The sequence below is a fragment of the Hippopotamus amphibius genome, chromosome 7, assembly GCF_030028045.1.
Source record: "Hippopotamus amphibius kiboko isolate mHipAmp2 chromosome 7, mHipAmp2.hap2, whole genome shotgun sequence".
NCBI lineage: Eukaryota > Metazoa > Chordata > Mammalia > Artiodactyla > Hippopotamidae > Hippopotamus > Hippopotamus amphibius.
Genome location: NC_080192.1, coordinates 148,220,338 through 148,237,350, shown reverse-complemented (window position 1 = coordinate 148,237,350; position 17,013 = coordinate 148,220,338). Strand labels below are relative to the sequence as shown.

General features: G+C 61.2%; 1 protein-coding gene across 5 annotated transcripts in view; it reads right to left on the bottom strand.

The window, feature by feature from the left end:
• The window catches only part of MYT1L (myelin transcription factor 1 like), a 136,543-nt gene that overhangs the window by 2,020 nt on the left and 117,510 nt on the right, over positions 1–17,013 (bottom strand). For 3 of the 5 annotated variants that reach the window (XM_057741705.1, XM_057741702.1, XM_057741703.1), the window contains exons 17-18: positions 10,893–10,984; positions 3,413–3,516 (exon numbers count right to left, since the gene is read on the bottom strand). In XM_057741705.1, the coding sequence (XP_057597688.1) occupies positions 3,413–3,516; positions 10,893–10,984 (196 nt within the window). Of the gene's footprint in view, positions 1–3,406; positions 3,517–10,892; positions 10,985–17,013 lie in introns of all 5 variants that reach the window. The other 2 variants (XM_057741706.1, XM_057741704.1) reach the window with 1 other exon arrangement.

Genomic DNA, 17,013 nt, shown 5'->3' with positions numbered 1-17,013 from the left:
CGCCACCACCCACTGCCCCGAGTCACCGGGATGTCTGCTCCGTGAACTCTAAGCTCCGATTTCCCTGCTCACATCCAAGGTGCCCAAGGAGCTGGAGCCAGAGGGAGCCCCGGGCCTGGGCTTTGCGAGAGGAGCTGGGCTGGACTGGGCTCTTTCTGGAGCCCAGGAGCCACAAGCCTGGCCCATACGCACGTCTCCGTGCAGGAGCATTTGCCGTGAGGAGATGTGTCTTCTCTGAGACTTCGGATCCAGCCAGGGGTCCAGACTAAGCCCAGCGCCCCAGGAGCCTCTTGGAGAAGTGACACAGGAGGTGGAGAGCTGCTTGGAGACCCTGGGAACAACAGCTTCTCTCTCCTCTTGCTGGGCCCAGTGGAGGTGGCGGGGGGGAGGTGCTGACCGAGCTCCTGGAGGAGCTGCCCACAGGAGGGCGGGGCAGACGCCTTCCTCTCAAGCCCACCCCAGAGCCGCCATGGGTACCAGGTGTGGGCATCGCCTGGTACGGGAGAGGCCAAAGCTGGCTCTGATGGAGGAAAGGCCTGCGCGGCCCCCGGCGCCAGTGTGGAGGGGAGGGGCCGGTGGGAGGGCAGCTGGTTCCGCCCGCCAGCAGCCCTGTGCCCCGGGCCACTCAGCCTCGGGACAGGGATGTAGCTCGTCCTCCATCTAAGTGTTTGAGGAGCATCTCGTTTCGTGCAGCGGGCGGAGGAGGCCCCTAGGATGGTGTGTGTGTTTACGCAAAATCTAGACCCAGCTCAGGATAAAGATAAGCTGTATAGGAGAGGTACACAATCACTGATTCAATGACATGGAAAATATATGCAATTCTTCATGCTGTTCCAAGCATTTCTTTTTGTTTTTTGTTTTTTTGGCCGCCCCCGAACCTTGTGGGATCTTAGTTCCCCGACCAGGGATAGAACCTGTGCCCCAACCAGTGGAAGCGCAGAGTCCAAACCACTGGACCACCGGGACGTCCCCAGGTCTGAGCATTTTCAATGGAGAGGCCGTGAACTCTGTCCAGGCTCCAGCCTCGGGACCCTGCAAGGAGCCTGGTCTTCCTCAGTTTCTGCAGTTGGAAAGTGAGAGGGTTGTGGGCCACACTGACTGTTCAAAGCCTTTGAAGCCGCAGAATCAGAATCTAGTTTTACACTGAAGGCTCCCTGGAGCCTGCAGGTAACACGGGTAGGAGGGGGGCTCTGACGGCTGGGGCTCGGGGTCTGGGGGCGTCAAGCGCCGTGACCGTCGCCCCTTAACCATCCCAGTGGCCGTGCCGAGGGCTTCTGGGCGCCGTGCACGTTCCCCGTGTGGCTGGGGGGCCAGGGACCCCCGGGAGCTCTGTCCTTACCTCCGGTCACCGGACAAAACGCAGCACCGGGGCCCTCCCTCCCGGGTGTCGCTGATCCGGTGGGAGGTGAGGGTGCCACAAAGCCCAGCGGCAGGGCCCCCAGCCTTCCCGCGGAAGACGAGGAGGCAAAGGCAGGGACAGCAGAGCGCGTGGCCGAGTCGCCGTGGCCTTGGCGGGCTGGCCCGCGGCCTGGTCTGTCCACCAACACTAGGGGCGGGGGCCCTGGGAGGAGGAGCCGGCCCAGGTGTCAGCTGTGGTTTCTGGGGAGTTCTGCACCAGCTCTGCCCGGTCCCCAGCGCCAGGACTTTCCGTGATGTCCGTGGCCTGTCTCCTCACGTGGGGCTGGCATTCACCCAACCCACCACTCACCCTGCAGCCCACACGGCAGAGCTCAGCCCATCCCACCCCCTGAAGACAGCCGCCCGCCTTCCCGAGAGGGGAGACCCGCCCTGCACCTCTGGGGGGTCACCTCCCGTCAGCCAGGCCGGGGACACACGTCTACCCTTAGAGTTCATGGTGACGTCGAACGTGCACAGGTGCCACCAGAACAGCCACAGCGACGTCAAAAAAGACCCAGATGGGTGACGCCCCCCCGACCGGGGACAGTGGGGTCCTGGGGGGGTGGGGCCCCTGTGCTTCCCGCGCTGTGTCCAGGCCCCCGGGAGCCGGGTCCCCCCCCCCCCCCGTGTCCCAGGCTGGGCTCCGCATCCCTGCCTCGTTCACCGGGGCGGGGTGGGGGTGGGGCTAAGAACCGGCCTAGGGACAGGCGGGCAGACGCGCGGGGACCCGGGGCTCCCGCGGACGAGGGGCCTGAGGGGCTCGGGAGCTCCCAGGACGTGGGGGAGGGGGTCCTGGGGCCGCGGCCCTGTCACCCCGCGCAGAGGAGGACACGCGGCCTCTCGGGGCTGCGGAGAAACGTGCGGTTCGGGGAACCGGCGGGGCTGTCTGGAGCGGACGGGACGCCACAGCGCGGGCTGCCCGGCCCTGAGCGCCCGCCGCCCGGAAAGCGCCCTCCAGCCCTCGGCCCAGCCGCGGCCGAGACAAGCCCAGCTGCGGGCCGGGGGTGAGGAGAGCCCTGCCTGTCTCAGGAGCGCCTGCGGCCGAGCACGGCGGCGTGGGGGCGGGGGGTGAGGCCGAGGTCGCCGGGCGCGCGGGTGTTCACACCCGCGGACAGAACGGCCGGCAGAGAACCTCGGCCTCCCCCTCGCCTGGGGCCACGCACGGGCGGCCCTGGAGGCCCTGCGGCGTCCCGGCGGGGGCACTGCCGGAGGGCACCCCTCCCTGGGGAGACGGTGCCCCCGGGGACGAGGACGTGACCCATCCCTGGCCCCTGAAGCCTGCCGGCCGGCAAGACTCCCCCTAAGGCTGGGATGCCCTGGCGTGGACGGCTGCGGAGGGGCGGGTCCAGGCCACAGGGAGGGTGGCTTCGAACAGGACAGGAGCTGCTGGCCTCGTCTGTGGCGGCGACGGGAGGGGACAGGGGCTGAATCCCACTCCCTGGGCCTCGGGGAAGCGCGGTCCAGGCGATGCTCCGGCCCTGCGCCCTGCGGCCCTGGCTCTGCAGCTCCGGAATGTCGGGTGTCGGGTGTCGGGTGTCGGGTGTGGTGGGAGGCGTGGACACTCACCGTGTGGAGGACGGTGAGCACGTGGGGCGCGGGACCAAAGCCCTGGGGTCGGGCGTCTAGCAGGTGCGCAGGAAAGGCCCGCCTGCTCCCCTCCCAGGGCCTGGGCATCAGCACAGACGCAGGCGGCCCCAGGGAGTTGGAGGAACAGGCTCCGTGTTTACTGAGGTGGGTGGTGACCTCAGGGCCTTTGCATCTGGGGGAAGAGCTCACCGGCTGCCGGAACAGCAGCCTCGTAACCGCATTTCATTAAAAACACCAACACGAGACGGAAAACCAGTCGGCCAGTGTCCCCTCTGTTACAGCACGTTTTGCCACTGAGATGATCTCAGCAGAAAAGCGAGAAAAATGGTGAAAAAGTAAAGGGAAAACTGGGCAAAGCAAAAGGCGATGGCGTCTCCCCTACTTGCCCCGGCGCCAGCGGCTCAGCTGGGGCCTCAAGAACTGTTACCTGAGTCCTGAGCTTGATCATGTCGGCCTCCATCTGGGAGTTGGACTCGTTCAGCTCCTTGATCTCCTCGTCCAGCTGTTTGATCTCCTCATCGTTCTCTATGCCTGGAAGGGCGGGAGGGGCTCAGACACCACGCCTGGGACACCAGGCATCGAACACGGAGGTGTCCTTCTGTCTGGATTTGGAACCGAATTTCCAGGGAGAATATACTCTTGAATTAAAAAAAAATGGTCAGATTGTCTACCCCCACTGCCATCCTCCTTACACTTAAGGCAACTAAAAACAGAAAAAACCAACTGGGGGACAGAGACCCTCCCCCAGACTGAAAGTTTCCATCTCCCTGGGACGATTAACCCGAGCCTCGGGGCGGGACCCTCCGACTCTGGCCAAAACCATCTTTGTCCCAGATGTGGGTTTCCCAGGTGCAGCCCGTGACCGTGGCCTCTGTTTATTCGCTGTCTCTGTCTTCCTGTCTCAGTCTCTCTCTGTCTCTCTGTTGCTGTCTCTCTGTCTCTGTCTGCATCTCCATCTCTCTCTCTTTCTCCTCCGTGGGAAGGAACTAGGCTCTGCTGACACATCTGAAAATGAGGCCAACAGGGTCCCTGCCCTCCCGAGCCTAGATTTTGGGGAGGAAATTGATAAAAGATCCGTAACTAGAAACCCCGGTCAGTGGGCGCTGAGGAGGTGGTCCCCTGTGGGAGGATGAGGGGCAGTGACAGACGCTCTGAATATTGACATCTGACTAATAAACACGTGCCCCCATCTGAATGGCCAGGTTGTGAAGCTTTGCGGGCTGCGGTCCTGGGGGAGGGGAGGGCATGCGGACGCCCGGCCACGAGACGCCCCGGGGGCTGCACGGGCCGAGTGGCAGGGTTTATGAAGGGCGCGTTCGAGGCCGGATGGCTCAGCTGGTTGCTGGAACGTGGCCCCGGCAGGCTCAGGAAGATCCCCGTGTCTGCCGCTGGTGTCCCACGGCCGAGTGGCCTTAGCAGAAGAGCAGACACCCCGCGAGCACAAGGGCGGGACGGCACTCCCTTCACTCGCGCGGCGCCCGGGAGGGTCTGGGGGGCCCCTGCCCAGCTTTGCAGAGGGAGGGGGCCAGGACCCCCGAGGTGGAAGGCCCCAGACAGCCCGAAAGGCTGCAGACCCTACAGAGGGTTCCTCCTCTCCCAGGGGTTAAGAAGACAGAGAAAGGAGAGGGTGGGGCTTTGGATCTTAGCTGCTGTTTTAGTGACATGGGAGGAAAAAGAAAAGATTTGAGAGAGTAAAGGATCTTCCTGCAAAGAATCGCCTTTCTTCCACGACATCGTTTCCTCATAGAAGCCGTCACGAGGAAGGTGTCCTTGTGTTTCATCTCGTTTCCCCCCTAACTATCCTTCCCTCTGCACCACTTTTTCACATGGAAAGCGAGCCTCACGGACGCGCTGGTCTGGAGCACCGCCCGAGTCTCCCCCCTCCAGCGGCGCTCCTGCCGTCACCGGGGGGGGGGCGGGGGCGACCTTGACTAGAGGGACGGCTCTCCCGTCCGTGACCCCTGGGTGGCCTCTAGGGTCCTCCAGCGTCCAGAACATCAGCACGAAGTCTTCCTGTTTACCACGCACCCAAACAGCACTTCCAGATGTAATGAAAACACTGCCGGGAATGAAACGGGGTTCGCCCTTTCTCAGGTGTGGGCTGCTGTTTTCGCTCTTTTTACATGTGACCAGGCCTTCGTGGTGATCTCTCAGAACTGGCGGTTAGGACGGACTGAGTCAGTGTGTATAAAACCAGCACAGGGGAGGTCCCCGTTAAGGCAGTGGAAATGTCATCATTCTTCCGTAGTTGAAGTTCAGGTGCAACTCGAGATAAAAATGGGTAAAAATAACCAAGATAAGTGCCTGAAAATCCTGACTTGCAAACCAACTAAACCATGAGTCACTTTACCATCTAACGAGGATTCACCACAACATTCCTTTAAGTTGCTGGCCGTCCAAACGCACTGAGAGCATCCCTTGTGTAAACAGAATTCTTATAACCCCTCTATCCTTGGGCTTTGAGGGCCGGCTTTTCCAATGAATTTCTGTTAAGATTTCCGGGCAAGCTCTTCATGTCATATTTCTTCCGTGTTTTAGGTTTGGACAATTTGAAACTTTCTCTTGTTTCCAGGTGTGTTTTGCAGTTTCTGTGGAAGACCAGCTGTGTGAAGAGAGAGTTATCACATTTTTCTAAGAAGCACAGGAAGTCTTCCTGTGTTCTCCAACCCCTGAGGTTGGCTGCCTTTTAAGATTTCCGGATCCTTTGTTCAGATTCAGGCTACTTTTGAAGCCACCGTTACAGGTTCTGATGTTTTGCCCGTGTCCCCAAGGCCCCTAAGGCAACGGCTCTGAGCCTCTCTCTGTGCTGTATTAATACACTGTGCAAAGGAAATGCATCGGTAAATACAAGAGCAGTCTTCTCTCACACATTCAACAAAATGTCTAATTTTTACTTGCAGGTGACACTGAAAGTGTCAAAGAGCAGACACAACTGCGTATCCCGGAGGTAACTCCTGCCAGAGTCCGTACGCGAGGCTGGTGTATCTCTCCCTGGGGAACCAGCCGCTGTGCACCCCCAGGGCTGTTTGATCAAGAGACTTGATCTTGGATAATTCGTGATAGGAAGGGTGAAACGTGTACTGTTTAACTTTTGTGGAAAACCACAGTCCAAGCAGGGGACAGAGATCACGTTACCGGGAGATTTCCTGAAGTCTGGAGGCATTTCTGAACTGCCTTGATGAGAGGTTGTAGAAGTCTGGGGTTTAGAGCTGGGCTTTGAAACACCACAGACCTGGAATCTGAGTCCTGATTCTGCTCCGTAAGGGTCCTGTGATGAGTACTTTCCTTAATCCCTTGAAACCTCTAATCCCTCCATTTAAAAAGGTCCCTATCCTACACAGTGGCTGTAAGAAATCAACTAACTATATAAGATACCTGGCCTGCAGTGAGACCCGCCCAAAGGGGCCAAAGAAAAACATCAAAGGCTGTGTTGTCTGAGCAGACCGGCAGCAGCAGGGCGTCTGCAGGCCCACCTCTGCTCTGACTGGAAAGTAGCACAGACTGGTTTTGTCCTGCTGACCCAGTGATGCGAATTGACAAATAGTTAAAAGAAAAAAAGATACTGAATGTGGTCTAGTGCAGTGGGCTTCAATACTTGTTGAATTAAAGAATTTAAAGACGACAGCTCTCCATCACAGGTTCTAAAATTGGCATCTACACGTTGTTATTGTGACTTCAGTTGCTAAAAATGTATATATTTCTAGAAAGTTGTATGTTGCAGAGTGCTTTCAATACATTGATATTTCCATCAAAGCCTTGGACCAAGTGTTTAACTTATGAAAAAATCTACTGTAGAAACTAAGTGGCAAATCAGGCTTCATTATCAAAACAATCTACAGGTCAGATCAACCTTCCAACAGCCGGCACCATAAATCCAATAAAAATGTTAGCCAGGGCCGCCATAACGACTTTTCCTTCTCTAAATTTTATTCTAGGAGATGGATGGATGGGTGGATGGATAGGTAGGTGGGTGGAGGGATGAGTGGGTGGGTGGGTGGATGGGTGGGTGGATGGTGGATGGGTGGATGGATGGATGGGTGGATGGGTGGGTGGATGGGTGGGTGGATGGGTGGGTGGATGGATGGGTGGATGGGTGGGTGGATGGGTGGGTGGATGGGTGGGTGGATGGATGGGTGGGTGGATGGATGGTGGATGGGTGGATGGATGGATGGGTGGATGGATAGGTGGATGGTGGATGGGTGGATGGGTGGATGGGTGGATGAGTGGGTGGGTGGGTGGATGGATGAGTGGATAGGTGGATGGATAGGTGGATGGTGGATGGGTGGATGGATGGATGGGTGGGTAGGTGGGTGGATGGGTAGGTGGATGGTGGATGGGTGGATGGATGGATGGGTGGGTGGATGGATGGGTGGGTAGGCGGATGGGTAGGTGGATGGTGGATGGGTGGATGGGTGGATGGATGGATGGGTGGATGGGTAGGTGGACGAAGATGTGAGTTTTTGCCTGGATGAACTAAGAAGCACAGGCTGCATCACTATTTCCTCCTGAAACTCTCGGCCCTGCCTTCTGCCCTCCTGAGAGCGCCCTCAGGAGCCCAGCATTCGAGAGTGGTTCCTCGTTAGGTGCCTGCATGTGTGTGAGTCCAGGACTTGGAAGCAGCCTTTCTTTGGTGACGGCGGGGAAGGTGGAGAAGAGCTGGCAGATGACAGACAGGTTCTCAGTGCAGTGGAGTCTGGAGAGTCGGGTGGAATTCGAGGGTCTGGAATGAAAGCCATCCCTGTGGATATGCCCCTAGGCCCTCCCTGAGAGCCCCGGGGCAGGAGCACCCGGCTGTGAAGCCCAGTTCCAGAGAGAGAGCCTCAGCCCCAGTAGAGTGCGGCGGGGCCCTGGATGGGGGGTGTCCCCTGGCCTTGCTTTCACCTTTCACCTCTTCGAGTTTCCTTTTCCTTCCAGGGGAAGGGCAGCGTCCATACCCACAGGCGGGGCTGTTGGGAACGTAGATGAGTAAGTGCACGGAGCCCCTGACAGAGCTGCAGGCGGGCGAGGGGCGTCCCTCAGCTCACCATCCCCGACGGTAGCTGAGACGGGAAGAAGAAGCGTTATTTCATCTACTTCTCTCCTAAAGGCTCGGCCAAAACCCACAACCAAAAACCAAAACCGCCAAGCCACCTGCAGCTCAGCTCCGGGCGGAGATGCTCACAGGCCTGCAGTGACCAAGTGCAGAGGGTCCTGGACAGGACCCCGGATGACTTCGCGGAGCCCCGGCTGCCCGGAGAGCCGAGAGCTGACCGACAGTGTGGGGTCACTCGGGGGAGACCCTGAACCGTGAGACTCTCTGGGGGAGGAGACGCGGGCCGACTCTTCTCTAAACTTCAGAGAGAAAAAGGAAGCACATGGCATTTCAGAGCCAGAAGGAAGCTTCAGACTTTCGACTCGCTCCTTCTTATTCAGATAAATGCTTGGGAGAAAAAGCTGGGTCCCAGGACAGGAGCTGCCCGGCCCGAGTCGGCCCTGGGGCTGCAGCCGGTCCCCGGGCCGCGGTGCTCCATCACCGTAAGAGGACACGTGACACACGGAGGGTGAGTGATCTCGGGTAAGGTTTGCACTCAGGATGTTCAAGAGAGAAGAGCGAGAGCCCGTCTCTTCCTCGCACACAGCGAGGGCCACGCCTTTGACCGTAAAGCCCGGGCACAGCTGCAGGGCCGGTGGCCGCCGACCTCCTGTCCCCCGAGGAGCAGCAGCGAGTTTCTAGGAAATGCCTCTGGTCTTGGCAGAAAAGGTGCCCGACAGGCGAGAGGCAAGGGGACCTCCAGCCCTGGGCCCCAGCGCGGACGGGGCTCCGGGAGACCTGGGTTTGACCCGCGTCTGCTCTTCCGCTCCAGGTGCCCTGGGCGTCCCAGCATCCCCGTCTGTGAACAAGCGTGTGACAGAACCGACAGCAGGATGAAACGTTCCGAAACCTAGAATCACAAAGCGGAGCTCAGAAGCAGAGAGGAGGGCGGATGGCGGGCGACCCTGCAGGCGACTCCACGGGCGACCCCGCGGACCAGAGCGGAGCCGGGAGCTGGGCGCCCAGCCGGGATGAAGGCTGGGTTGGTTCCTCTCCTTTCTGGTTAGCAGCTGTGCCTGGCAGTTAGGAGGGAGGATTCTGAACATCAGGTGCCCCAGGAGAGACTCCAGCCTGGGGGACTCCCTGCTCTCCCCGGTGGGCAGCTGTCTCCTCCGGGTGTGCAGACCCGCTCCCGCCAATTCTGCCCGGCTGTCTGCACTGCCCTCCGTCCGGCTGGCCTCAGAAGCTGGCACAGACTCACATCCATTTGCTGAAGGATTTTTGCTTTAGCCCCTGGGTTGCTTTGTGGGTGAAATGTCGTGCCAAGTATTTTGGAAAGAGCTCAGTGGCTACTGTTTTCTCCCTGGCGAGCGCTCTGCCCCGCGATGGCTCACTGAGGAGTGACGCTGGTGACCCTAGAGTCTCAGGCTGGGCCCCTCATGCTGGCGGGCGCGTCTGAGAACCTCCCTCCAGCGGGTCCCCACGTCTCCAGCCCCTGAGCTGCCGTGAACAGAGGTGGGGCTCACGGGACCTGAGCTTTCAGGGGAACATCCCGGCCCCGTCTTCCTGGTAAAGGGTGGGCGGCGGGCTAAGGAGTGTTTCCTGCTGAGCCCCTCGCGCTGTCCTCTGGACGGAGAACGCGTGTCCGGTGAGCGACGGAGGCCTCAGGACGTCGGCCCTGCCCTGAGCCCGGCCAGGCCAGGATGCATCAGGGCCGGGTCCCTGTCTACATGGATCCGGTGGGGAGGTAGCCAGGGAAGCGGGGGGCGGGGCTGGGCTCTACCTGCAGCCCAGTCCTGGGGGCGGAGCTACCTGTGACGGGTCCGGGCCTCCAACCAGGCAACGAGCTGTGTTTTCTGTGGTTTGGTTTCTTTGGGGAACACAGAGTTCAGGAGCCTGCTTCACCGCTTTCACGGTGAACCCTGCTCTGCCTGCACCCCGTCCCTCACAAAGCCCTCTGGAGGGGCTGGAGGGGAGGCTCTCGTAGGCCCCTCTGCTGCATGGTTACAACTGCACAGATCATTGACTGCACGGAGAGGAAATTACAAATGACTCTCCTCAGTCGTGAGTTCTGCTCTCCGAAGTCCCTGTAAACTGCACCGGTGACCGCCGGACCTCAGCTCCCCCGGGGACACACGCGGTCCAGCCCCTGCGTGTCTCTGGCGGGAATACGTCATCAGCACATCGGTACGTGTGTTTCTGTGACAGACACGTCCTTACTTAGCGTGTGTGCTGATCCACTAAGACTGCAGCCCCGGCCAGCGGCCCTAAGACCGAGCCTGTCTAATGCGTGTTCTCTCCCTGAGGCCCACCGCAGCCACGCCCGGACTCCAGACAGCACTCCACTGGGGGCCTTTAAACAGTGCTGTCTCCAACAGCAACGCGCAAAAATTCAAAAAGGCAGCGCCCCGTAGACCGTGAAGAGGACCCTCGTTTAGGGCTGAGCTGGAAGGAGGAGGCAGAGAGGACGGGCCTTGGGGGAAAGTGGTTGCAGGCTCAGGCGTTCCTCCCCTCCCCGTGGCCTGAAAGCACCATGCCTGCTGGTTTGGGGTGAGAAACAGACTTTAGAGAGCAGGCGCATTCACAAACGTGGACCGCGAGGGCCACGAGGATGGACTGGGACCGTCTCCCAGGCTGAGCCGCCGCGTGCGCCCCCCGTGGCCTCCCGCCGCATGCAGTGGGGAGCACGGAGCGCCTGGGAGGAGGGCTGTGAGGACAGACGGACGCAAGGTCAGGCCCCAAGGGAGGGCGAGGGAGGCAGCGAGCGGCTGCGTGTGGCCGAGGGCCCTGCCTCTGCCCCGGACCGGGCGGCGGGAGAGACGGCCTCCCCCAGGGACCGGCCCTGCCCGGGGGGGCGGCCTCTGCCCCCGGGGCTCCGGTGGGGCAGGCGCGTTACCGTTGCTGGCCCGCTGCCGGATTGTCAGCATCTGCTCCCCCGACAGCTTCGCCTTCTTCATGGCCGACGTGGCCCGCGGGCACCCGGACAAGCTGGGGACGAGAGAGGAGACGGCGTGAGGCACGTGCTCGGCCCGGGCCTGCCGCGGAGCCGCGGTGGGCGGCAGGTCCCCGGTCACCGGCAGGTGGGGGCCGAGCGGGCGGTGGGCAGGGCGGCCACGCCCGGGGGCGGGCGTGCGTGGACCGCGGGCTCCGGGGCTGACCCGCAGCTCAGGGCCGCAGTGTGGTCTGGGGGAGGCCCGGCCGCTCGGCTCGGGCGGGAGGGGCTCGAGCATCTGGGGGAGCGACTGTCTTGCTGTAAAAAGCTGCCTTATTGGGACTCCCCTGGCGTCCCACGGTTAGGACTCTGCGCGTCCCCTGCAGGGGGCTTGGGTTCCATCCCGGTCTGGGAACTAAGGTCCCACATGCCTGCCGTGCCGTGCGGCCAAAAAAATAAATAAATAGCTTCATTACTATGGAAAGTCTCCAACTTACACAGGGTTGATTCAAAACTTAAGGTCAAACGTACAAAAGGAAAAGGCAGAGTGATGTGCTCCCACCCAGACCCACATCCTGACTCACCGGGCCCCTCCCCAGCTCCGCGTCTCCCCTGAGGGTGTGAAACGCCCGCTGACGCCCCAGTCGTGCCCCGAGGTCCCCGTGGGCTCTGCCCCCCGGGCAGCGTCTCTGCAGGACTCCCGCCTCCCTCTTTCTTTCTCTCTGGGTCCGTGTGGAGGATGAGGGCCTGAGCACCGTCCACGGGGGCCGAGCCTGGGCCTCCCCACCCCTCCCCCTCCGCCCCCACCCCCCCAGCTATGCTCCCAAGAGGCCACACGGAGGGCCCACTGCACCGTGGTCCGTGTTCCCTGGCGCTTCACACACCGGTGAGACGGAAGCCAGCGTACGTGCGTAGTGTTCTCCAGGTGCTCAGGGCCAGCGGACCCTGTCCCCTGGGGGTGGCGCTGGCTGGGGTTTCTCTACATCTGGAGCCACCCAGCACCCGGCGGGGGGGCAGGTTACGTGGTCACTAAGCGACATCTACGTAACGTCCGCGTTTACACGGGGAGGCCTCCTGAGTGCCTTCAGACACGTCTTCCAGCACCTCTCCTGCGGATTTTAGCAGGTGTCTTGAGGGAGGACACATCTTTGTGCAACAGATGCCTTCACTGTTCTTCGCGAGGAAGTTCCGAGCTGCTGGTTCGGGAGATGCTCGTGTCTGGCGACTGAGCGGGGTCCTCCCCGAAGGCCGCGTGATCACCGTCCCTGCCGCTCCTCCCAGCACCGCCCCGGGGCCGGGCTCGCGCCCGGAGCTTCCAGGTCTACAGGGGAGGGGGCGGCGGGACGCCCGCCCAGGGGGTCTGCCTCCCGTGGGTGCCCACCGGGGCCGGCACCCCCGAGGCCCCTTGCCGAGCGGCCGGCCTGTCGCCCGGCGTGCCCGGGGGCTCCAGGATGGGCAGCTGTGCACGGCGGGGGACGGCCACCCGACTCTCCCCGGAACACCAAGCGGCCCGAGGGGCTGCAGGGCAGGGCGAGGGTGGCGTAGCGGGAAGGAAGCGCAGGCCCGAGGAGCCCGAGGAGCGAGGGCTCGGCGTCTCCGCACACCCGTCCCCAGGCTGGCGGGGCCCACACCCCGATGTGCGGCCGCGGGAGGACCCGGAAACAGTTTAAAACACAGCGTCCAGGCCCCACGCGGAGGGGCAGAACCAGCCCTCAGCCTTCCGTGGCTTCTCCTGGTTTCCGGTGAACTCAGCTGCCCGCGGGAATGACGGATCGCGGTGTCCGCGGCCGGAGCCGGGGACTCCACGAGGAGACAAGCCAGGCCCCAGCGGGCTGTGTTCTGTGCCGAGGGGCCTGCGCCGCGCTCCTTCCATTCCGATGCAGTGACTGCATCCCGGCGCCGGGCAGGCCTGGAAGCGTCCGGCGCAGGCGGGGCGGGCGGCGGGGCCCGGCGGGGGCGCAGTGCCCTCTAGCGGCAGCTCGCGGCAGCTCGCGCCCGCCGCGCCTTGGGCGGGCGCCGCGCGGGCCCAGGGCCCTCAGGGCGCGGGCCCCGAGCTGCTCCCGCCTGGAGAGGCCCCGGGGTCTCGGTGCGGTGAGCGTGGAGTCCTGAAGCGGAGACCCGGCGGCCTTTGCAGACGCCTCTCACTCACGCCAGAGCCCGTGGAGTCTGGTCGGGAAAGGCCGCAGGATCCAGGCGGCAGGAGCCGCCCCGTCTGCACCAGCGCCCACCTCTGCGCCCCAGACAGCGGGCCCCGCTCCACCAGGAACTCCAGGGAGGCCCCGGAAGACACGGCCCAGGGCTTCGGGCGGGGACGGAGGAGGAGGAGGACCAGCGTTCCATCAGGACAAGCCCCCCACCCTCGCCCCCATGAGAGGCACTTCCTTCAGAACATCACCACTGAAAATGGCTCACTGCATAAAAATGTCCGGGGGTGGGGTGGTTAAAAAGACACCGGACTGTGCGGGTCCACCGGGAGGAAAGTGAGAAATCTGAGAGCGCGTGGGGTGGGGTGTCTGCTCAGATGTTGCTTCACGGCCCAGCGGGGCTGGGCATCGGGAATACAGGGCCCCGACGGGAAAGGCCCCGTGACTCCGTCTCTCTCCCAGGAAATGCGGGTTTGCTGTCATGACACCTTGTCTGGTTCACTATTTACAATTTCACCATCGATGTTAAAATCGGTGGACTCTAGAAAATGGTACAGAGGGACCTATTTGCAAGGCAGGACTAGAGACACAGACGTAGAGGACAAACGTACGGACGCCAAGGGGGGAAGCGGGGGCAGGGGGATGGTGGGATGAACGCGGAGACTAGGACTGACATATACACACTATGGATACCATCTGTCAAATAGAGAACCAATGAGGACCTGCTGTACAGCTCAGGGGCCTCTACTCGGTGCTCTGTGGGCACCTAAATGGGAAGGAAATCCAAAAAAGGGGGGATACATGTACATGTGCTGCTGATTCACTTTGCTGCACAGTGGAAACTAACACAACGTTGTAAAACAACTATACTCCAATCAAAACGAATGCCCTTAGTGAGGACATGCTACCTCCCTGCAAGCACACAGGTTGCTATGCTAATGCCACCCTCCCTGTCATAACACGGCGCTGTGTCACCAGCTGACTCTGGGGGGCAGGGCACTGCAGGAAGACGCTGAGGGGACTGGCCTTAACACCAGGGGCTCACAGCCCACTCGCCGGAGCAGCCAGTTTTGCACGTGCTTCCTGGGACCTCAGGGGCATGTGTTGAGGGCACAGGGTGACCTCTGACCCCCAGGGAATGTCTGCCTCCGAGGATGTATCTGATCTGCTCCCGTCTCGGTGGGAAGGGGTGTCCTTGTGGTCCCTTCTCAGCCCACGATGCAGATTTGGAGTTTCCCCCCCCAAATATTCTGAGTTTCTCCCAAAACATATTCAGCGCTGGAAGCGTGCCCTGAGCCTTGGACGGAAGGAAGCGTTGGAGCAGGCGCCGACACCCGCGCCTGGTGTTGACTAGCGGGGGCTGTGGGTGGGACAGGACAGGGGCAGGCTTTGCGATCGCCGTATGTCTCCTGCTCCATCGCCTCCACCCGTGCATTGTGATGGCGTGTGGGGGGATCAGGCTTCTGTGAGCATCTGGGTCCTGGCCGGCGGCTGTCACAGGTTGCTGGGGTTTCCTCTCCCCGCCGAGGACGAGGGGCTGAGGGCTCACACACGCTCCTGATAAGGCCACTGCTACTCACACTGCTCGGACCCCGTGCTTTTGCCCAGCGTTACTGCTGAGCCTGAGCGCGCTCCGTGGGCAGATGAAAGCACACGTGCGCTCAGTTACAGGGGTGGCTCTTCCGAGGGTCCTTCCTCAGGTGTTCTTTCCCTGAGTGTCGTGACGGTCACTGCTGAACTGCAGGGGCTCCAACGTTCACCTCTGGGGCGAGTGTCCCTCTCGTGTGGCTGAGAGTGACGTTTGTTTATGAAAACAAGGCTGGTGCCTCGGGCAGGAGGCCTGGGCGCTGGGGAGGGGGCGGTCCTGCGGCCCCCAGGCCGCCCAAAGGCCTCTCCCGCGGCCGTCCCTCGGGGGCAGCCTGGCTGATGGGCGCTCCCCTGCGCTGCCCTGGTTACTCGCGAGGCGTTTCTCAAAACTCAAAAACCCAAGATCTTCTCAAAATTCAAAACCGTCAAGCTCTCAAAAACGCAAGGGTTGGTCCTGGAGGTTTGTCAGGTTTCCTTCTTTGATCATTTTCCTCTTCCACTGTCTCTCTTTTCTCTGCTTTTCCAGAGATTCCCAGTAGTTGGTTATTAAGTCACATGCATCATTTCTCTATTTTTAAAATATTATCTTCTTTCCTCCCCTCTTTATAACTTAGGGGAGAGTTCCGCAGCTCTGTGTTCTTTCTGTCTGGAGTTTCAAGTTTTACTTACCTTATTTCTTTTAAAACGATCTTCCTTGTTCTCTGAATGTTTCTTGAATTAAGAACACAATAAACGATAAGGTTTTTTCTATCCTCCTTTTCTGTCTGATGACAAACCACAGTTTTCTGGGTTTTCTTTTTTGTCTTTTCTTTCCTGAAATGTCTGCATTTTCTCTGAGCTTTTTTTCCTTTCCTTTCTTCTAAATGTGTTTATTCTGCTTTCTGTCCTGTTATGGGTGCGTCCCTTAAGTAGCTGGAAATCCTAGGCTGCTCATCCCATTTTCCAAATACGGGCACGCAGGCCTTTCTCCGGGACGCGCTGGTCTCGGTGGGGGAGCCGCCGTGGGCCGTCGAGGTGGGCGGGGGGGTGCGGGGCCTCCACACGCCACTTAGCGCTCCCGAGTGCAGCACGAGGGCCACCCCGCGTCCAGCCGCTGCCGCGGTCCCAGGCCAGAGCTCCGCCCGCCGCTGGGGTGACGGAGGCCTAGGCTGGGCATCGAGCGGCCAAGCTTCTTCTTGTGGAGGCTCTGAACTGGTCCTCTGTTTCCGAGGCTCCTCTGAAGCCCCTGCAGAGGCCCCGCTGGTCCCTCCGCCCCGTTCCCTGCCGCCCCTCCTCCCTCGAGACGCAGCTCCCGGGACTGGGGGGGCGAGGCGGAGTTCACGTCTCTTTTGAACATTTTTTATCATGTACACGTATTCGTGGGTTTATAAAATGAGAGCAGGTCACTTCGGTAAAGTTCTCAGATTCAGCGGAGACGGACGAGCTCTCAGTCTGTGCAGCGTGACCAGGACCTTCCGCAGGGATGCCCCCCGAGTCCGGGGCCCCGTCGGCTCTGTGGAGTGACGTGCGCGCTCTTTCCGCCCCTTTCCTGGGGGTCTCCTCCTGCTGCAGTGACGGCAGTCCTGGTGGCCACGTCCCGGGCCCACCCGGTCCAGGCAGCGGAAGCAGACGCGTTGCCGTGACGCTCGGTGGACCATCCTCCAGGACGGAACCGCTCTCCATCCAGGGACAGAAACGGACCTGGAGACGCAGCCCCGGGGAGTCAGAGGGTGGAGCCGGGGGCTGGGTCCGCCCTGCGGGCCGGGCCTGGTGACGTGGGGCCACGCCTAGTGACCTCGTGGCCCCCGCGCCCCGCGCGCTCTCCTGCCGCGGACGGCGACCGCGTCCCAGCAGACGGCGAGGAAACGGCGCCTCTCTGGGTTTCTCCTCTCGCGCGTGTCTCGGGAAGCTCGGGGCTCAGGCTCGTGTACGTCACTGCCGTGTGCTGGCGGTGGCCCTGACTTCCAGAACCCGTGACGAGTCCTTATGGGACACGGGGCCTTGGCAGATGCCGTCGGGTCAAGATGAAGTCGTGCCGGGTGGGGGGGCGCGTCCTGTGACTGTGCCCTTACGAGAAAGAAGAGGGGCATTTGGACACGCACACAGAGGAAGGCCAGGCGACGACGGGGCAGAGGTGTGGGTGACACCAGGGACTGCCGTCCCCCCACGCTCCGCCCGCGTCGTGACCTCTGGCCTCTGACACCAAGAGGATAAATTCTGCGGTTTTAAGCCACCAGGTCTTGGTGTGCGTCAAGCAGCCTAGGAAACTGATTGCATCCCGTGCGGCAATGAATGGTGGGCTCCTGATCCAGATGTTTTCCCACTTCCTATGAAATTCCTATTAGCTTTTAGATACGTGAACCTAACTGTTCCGT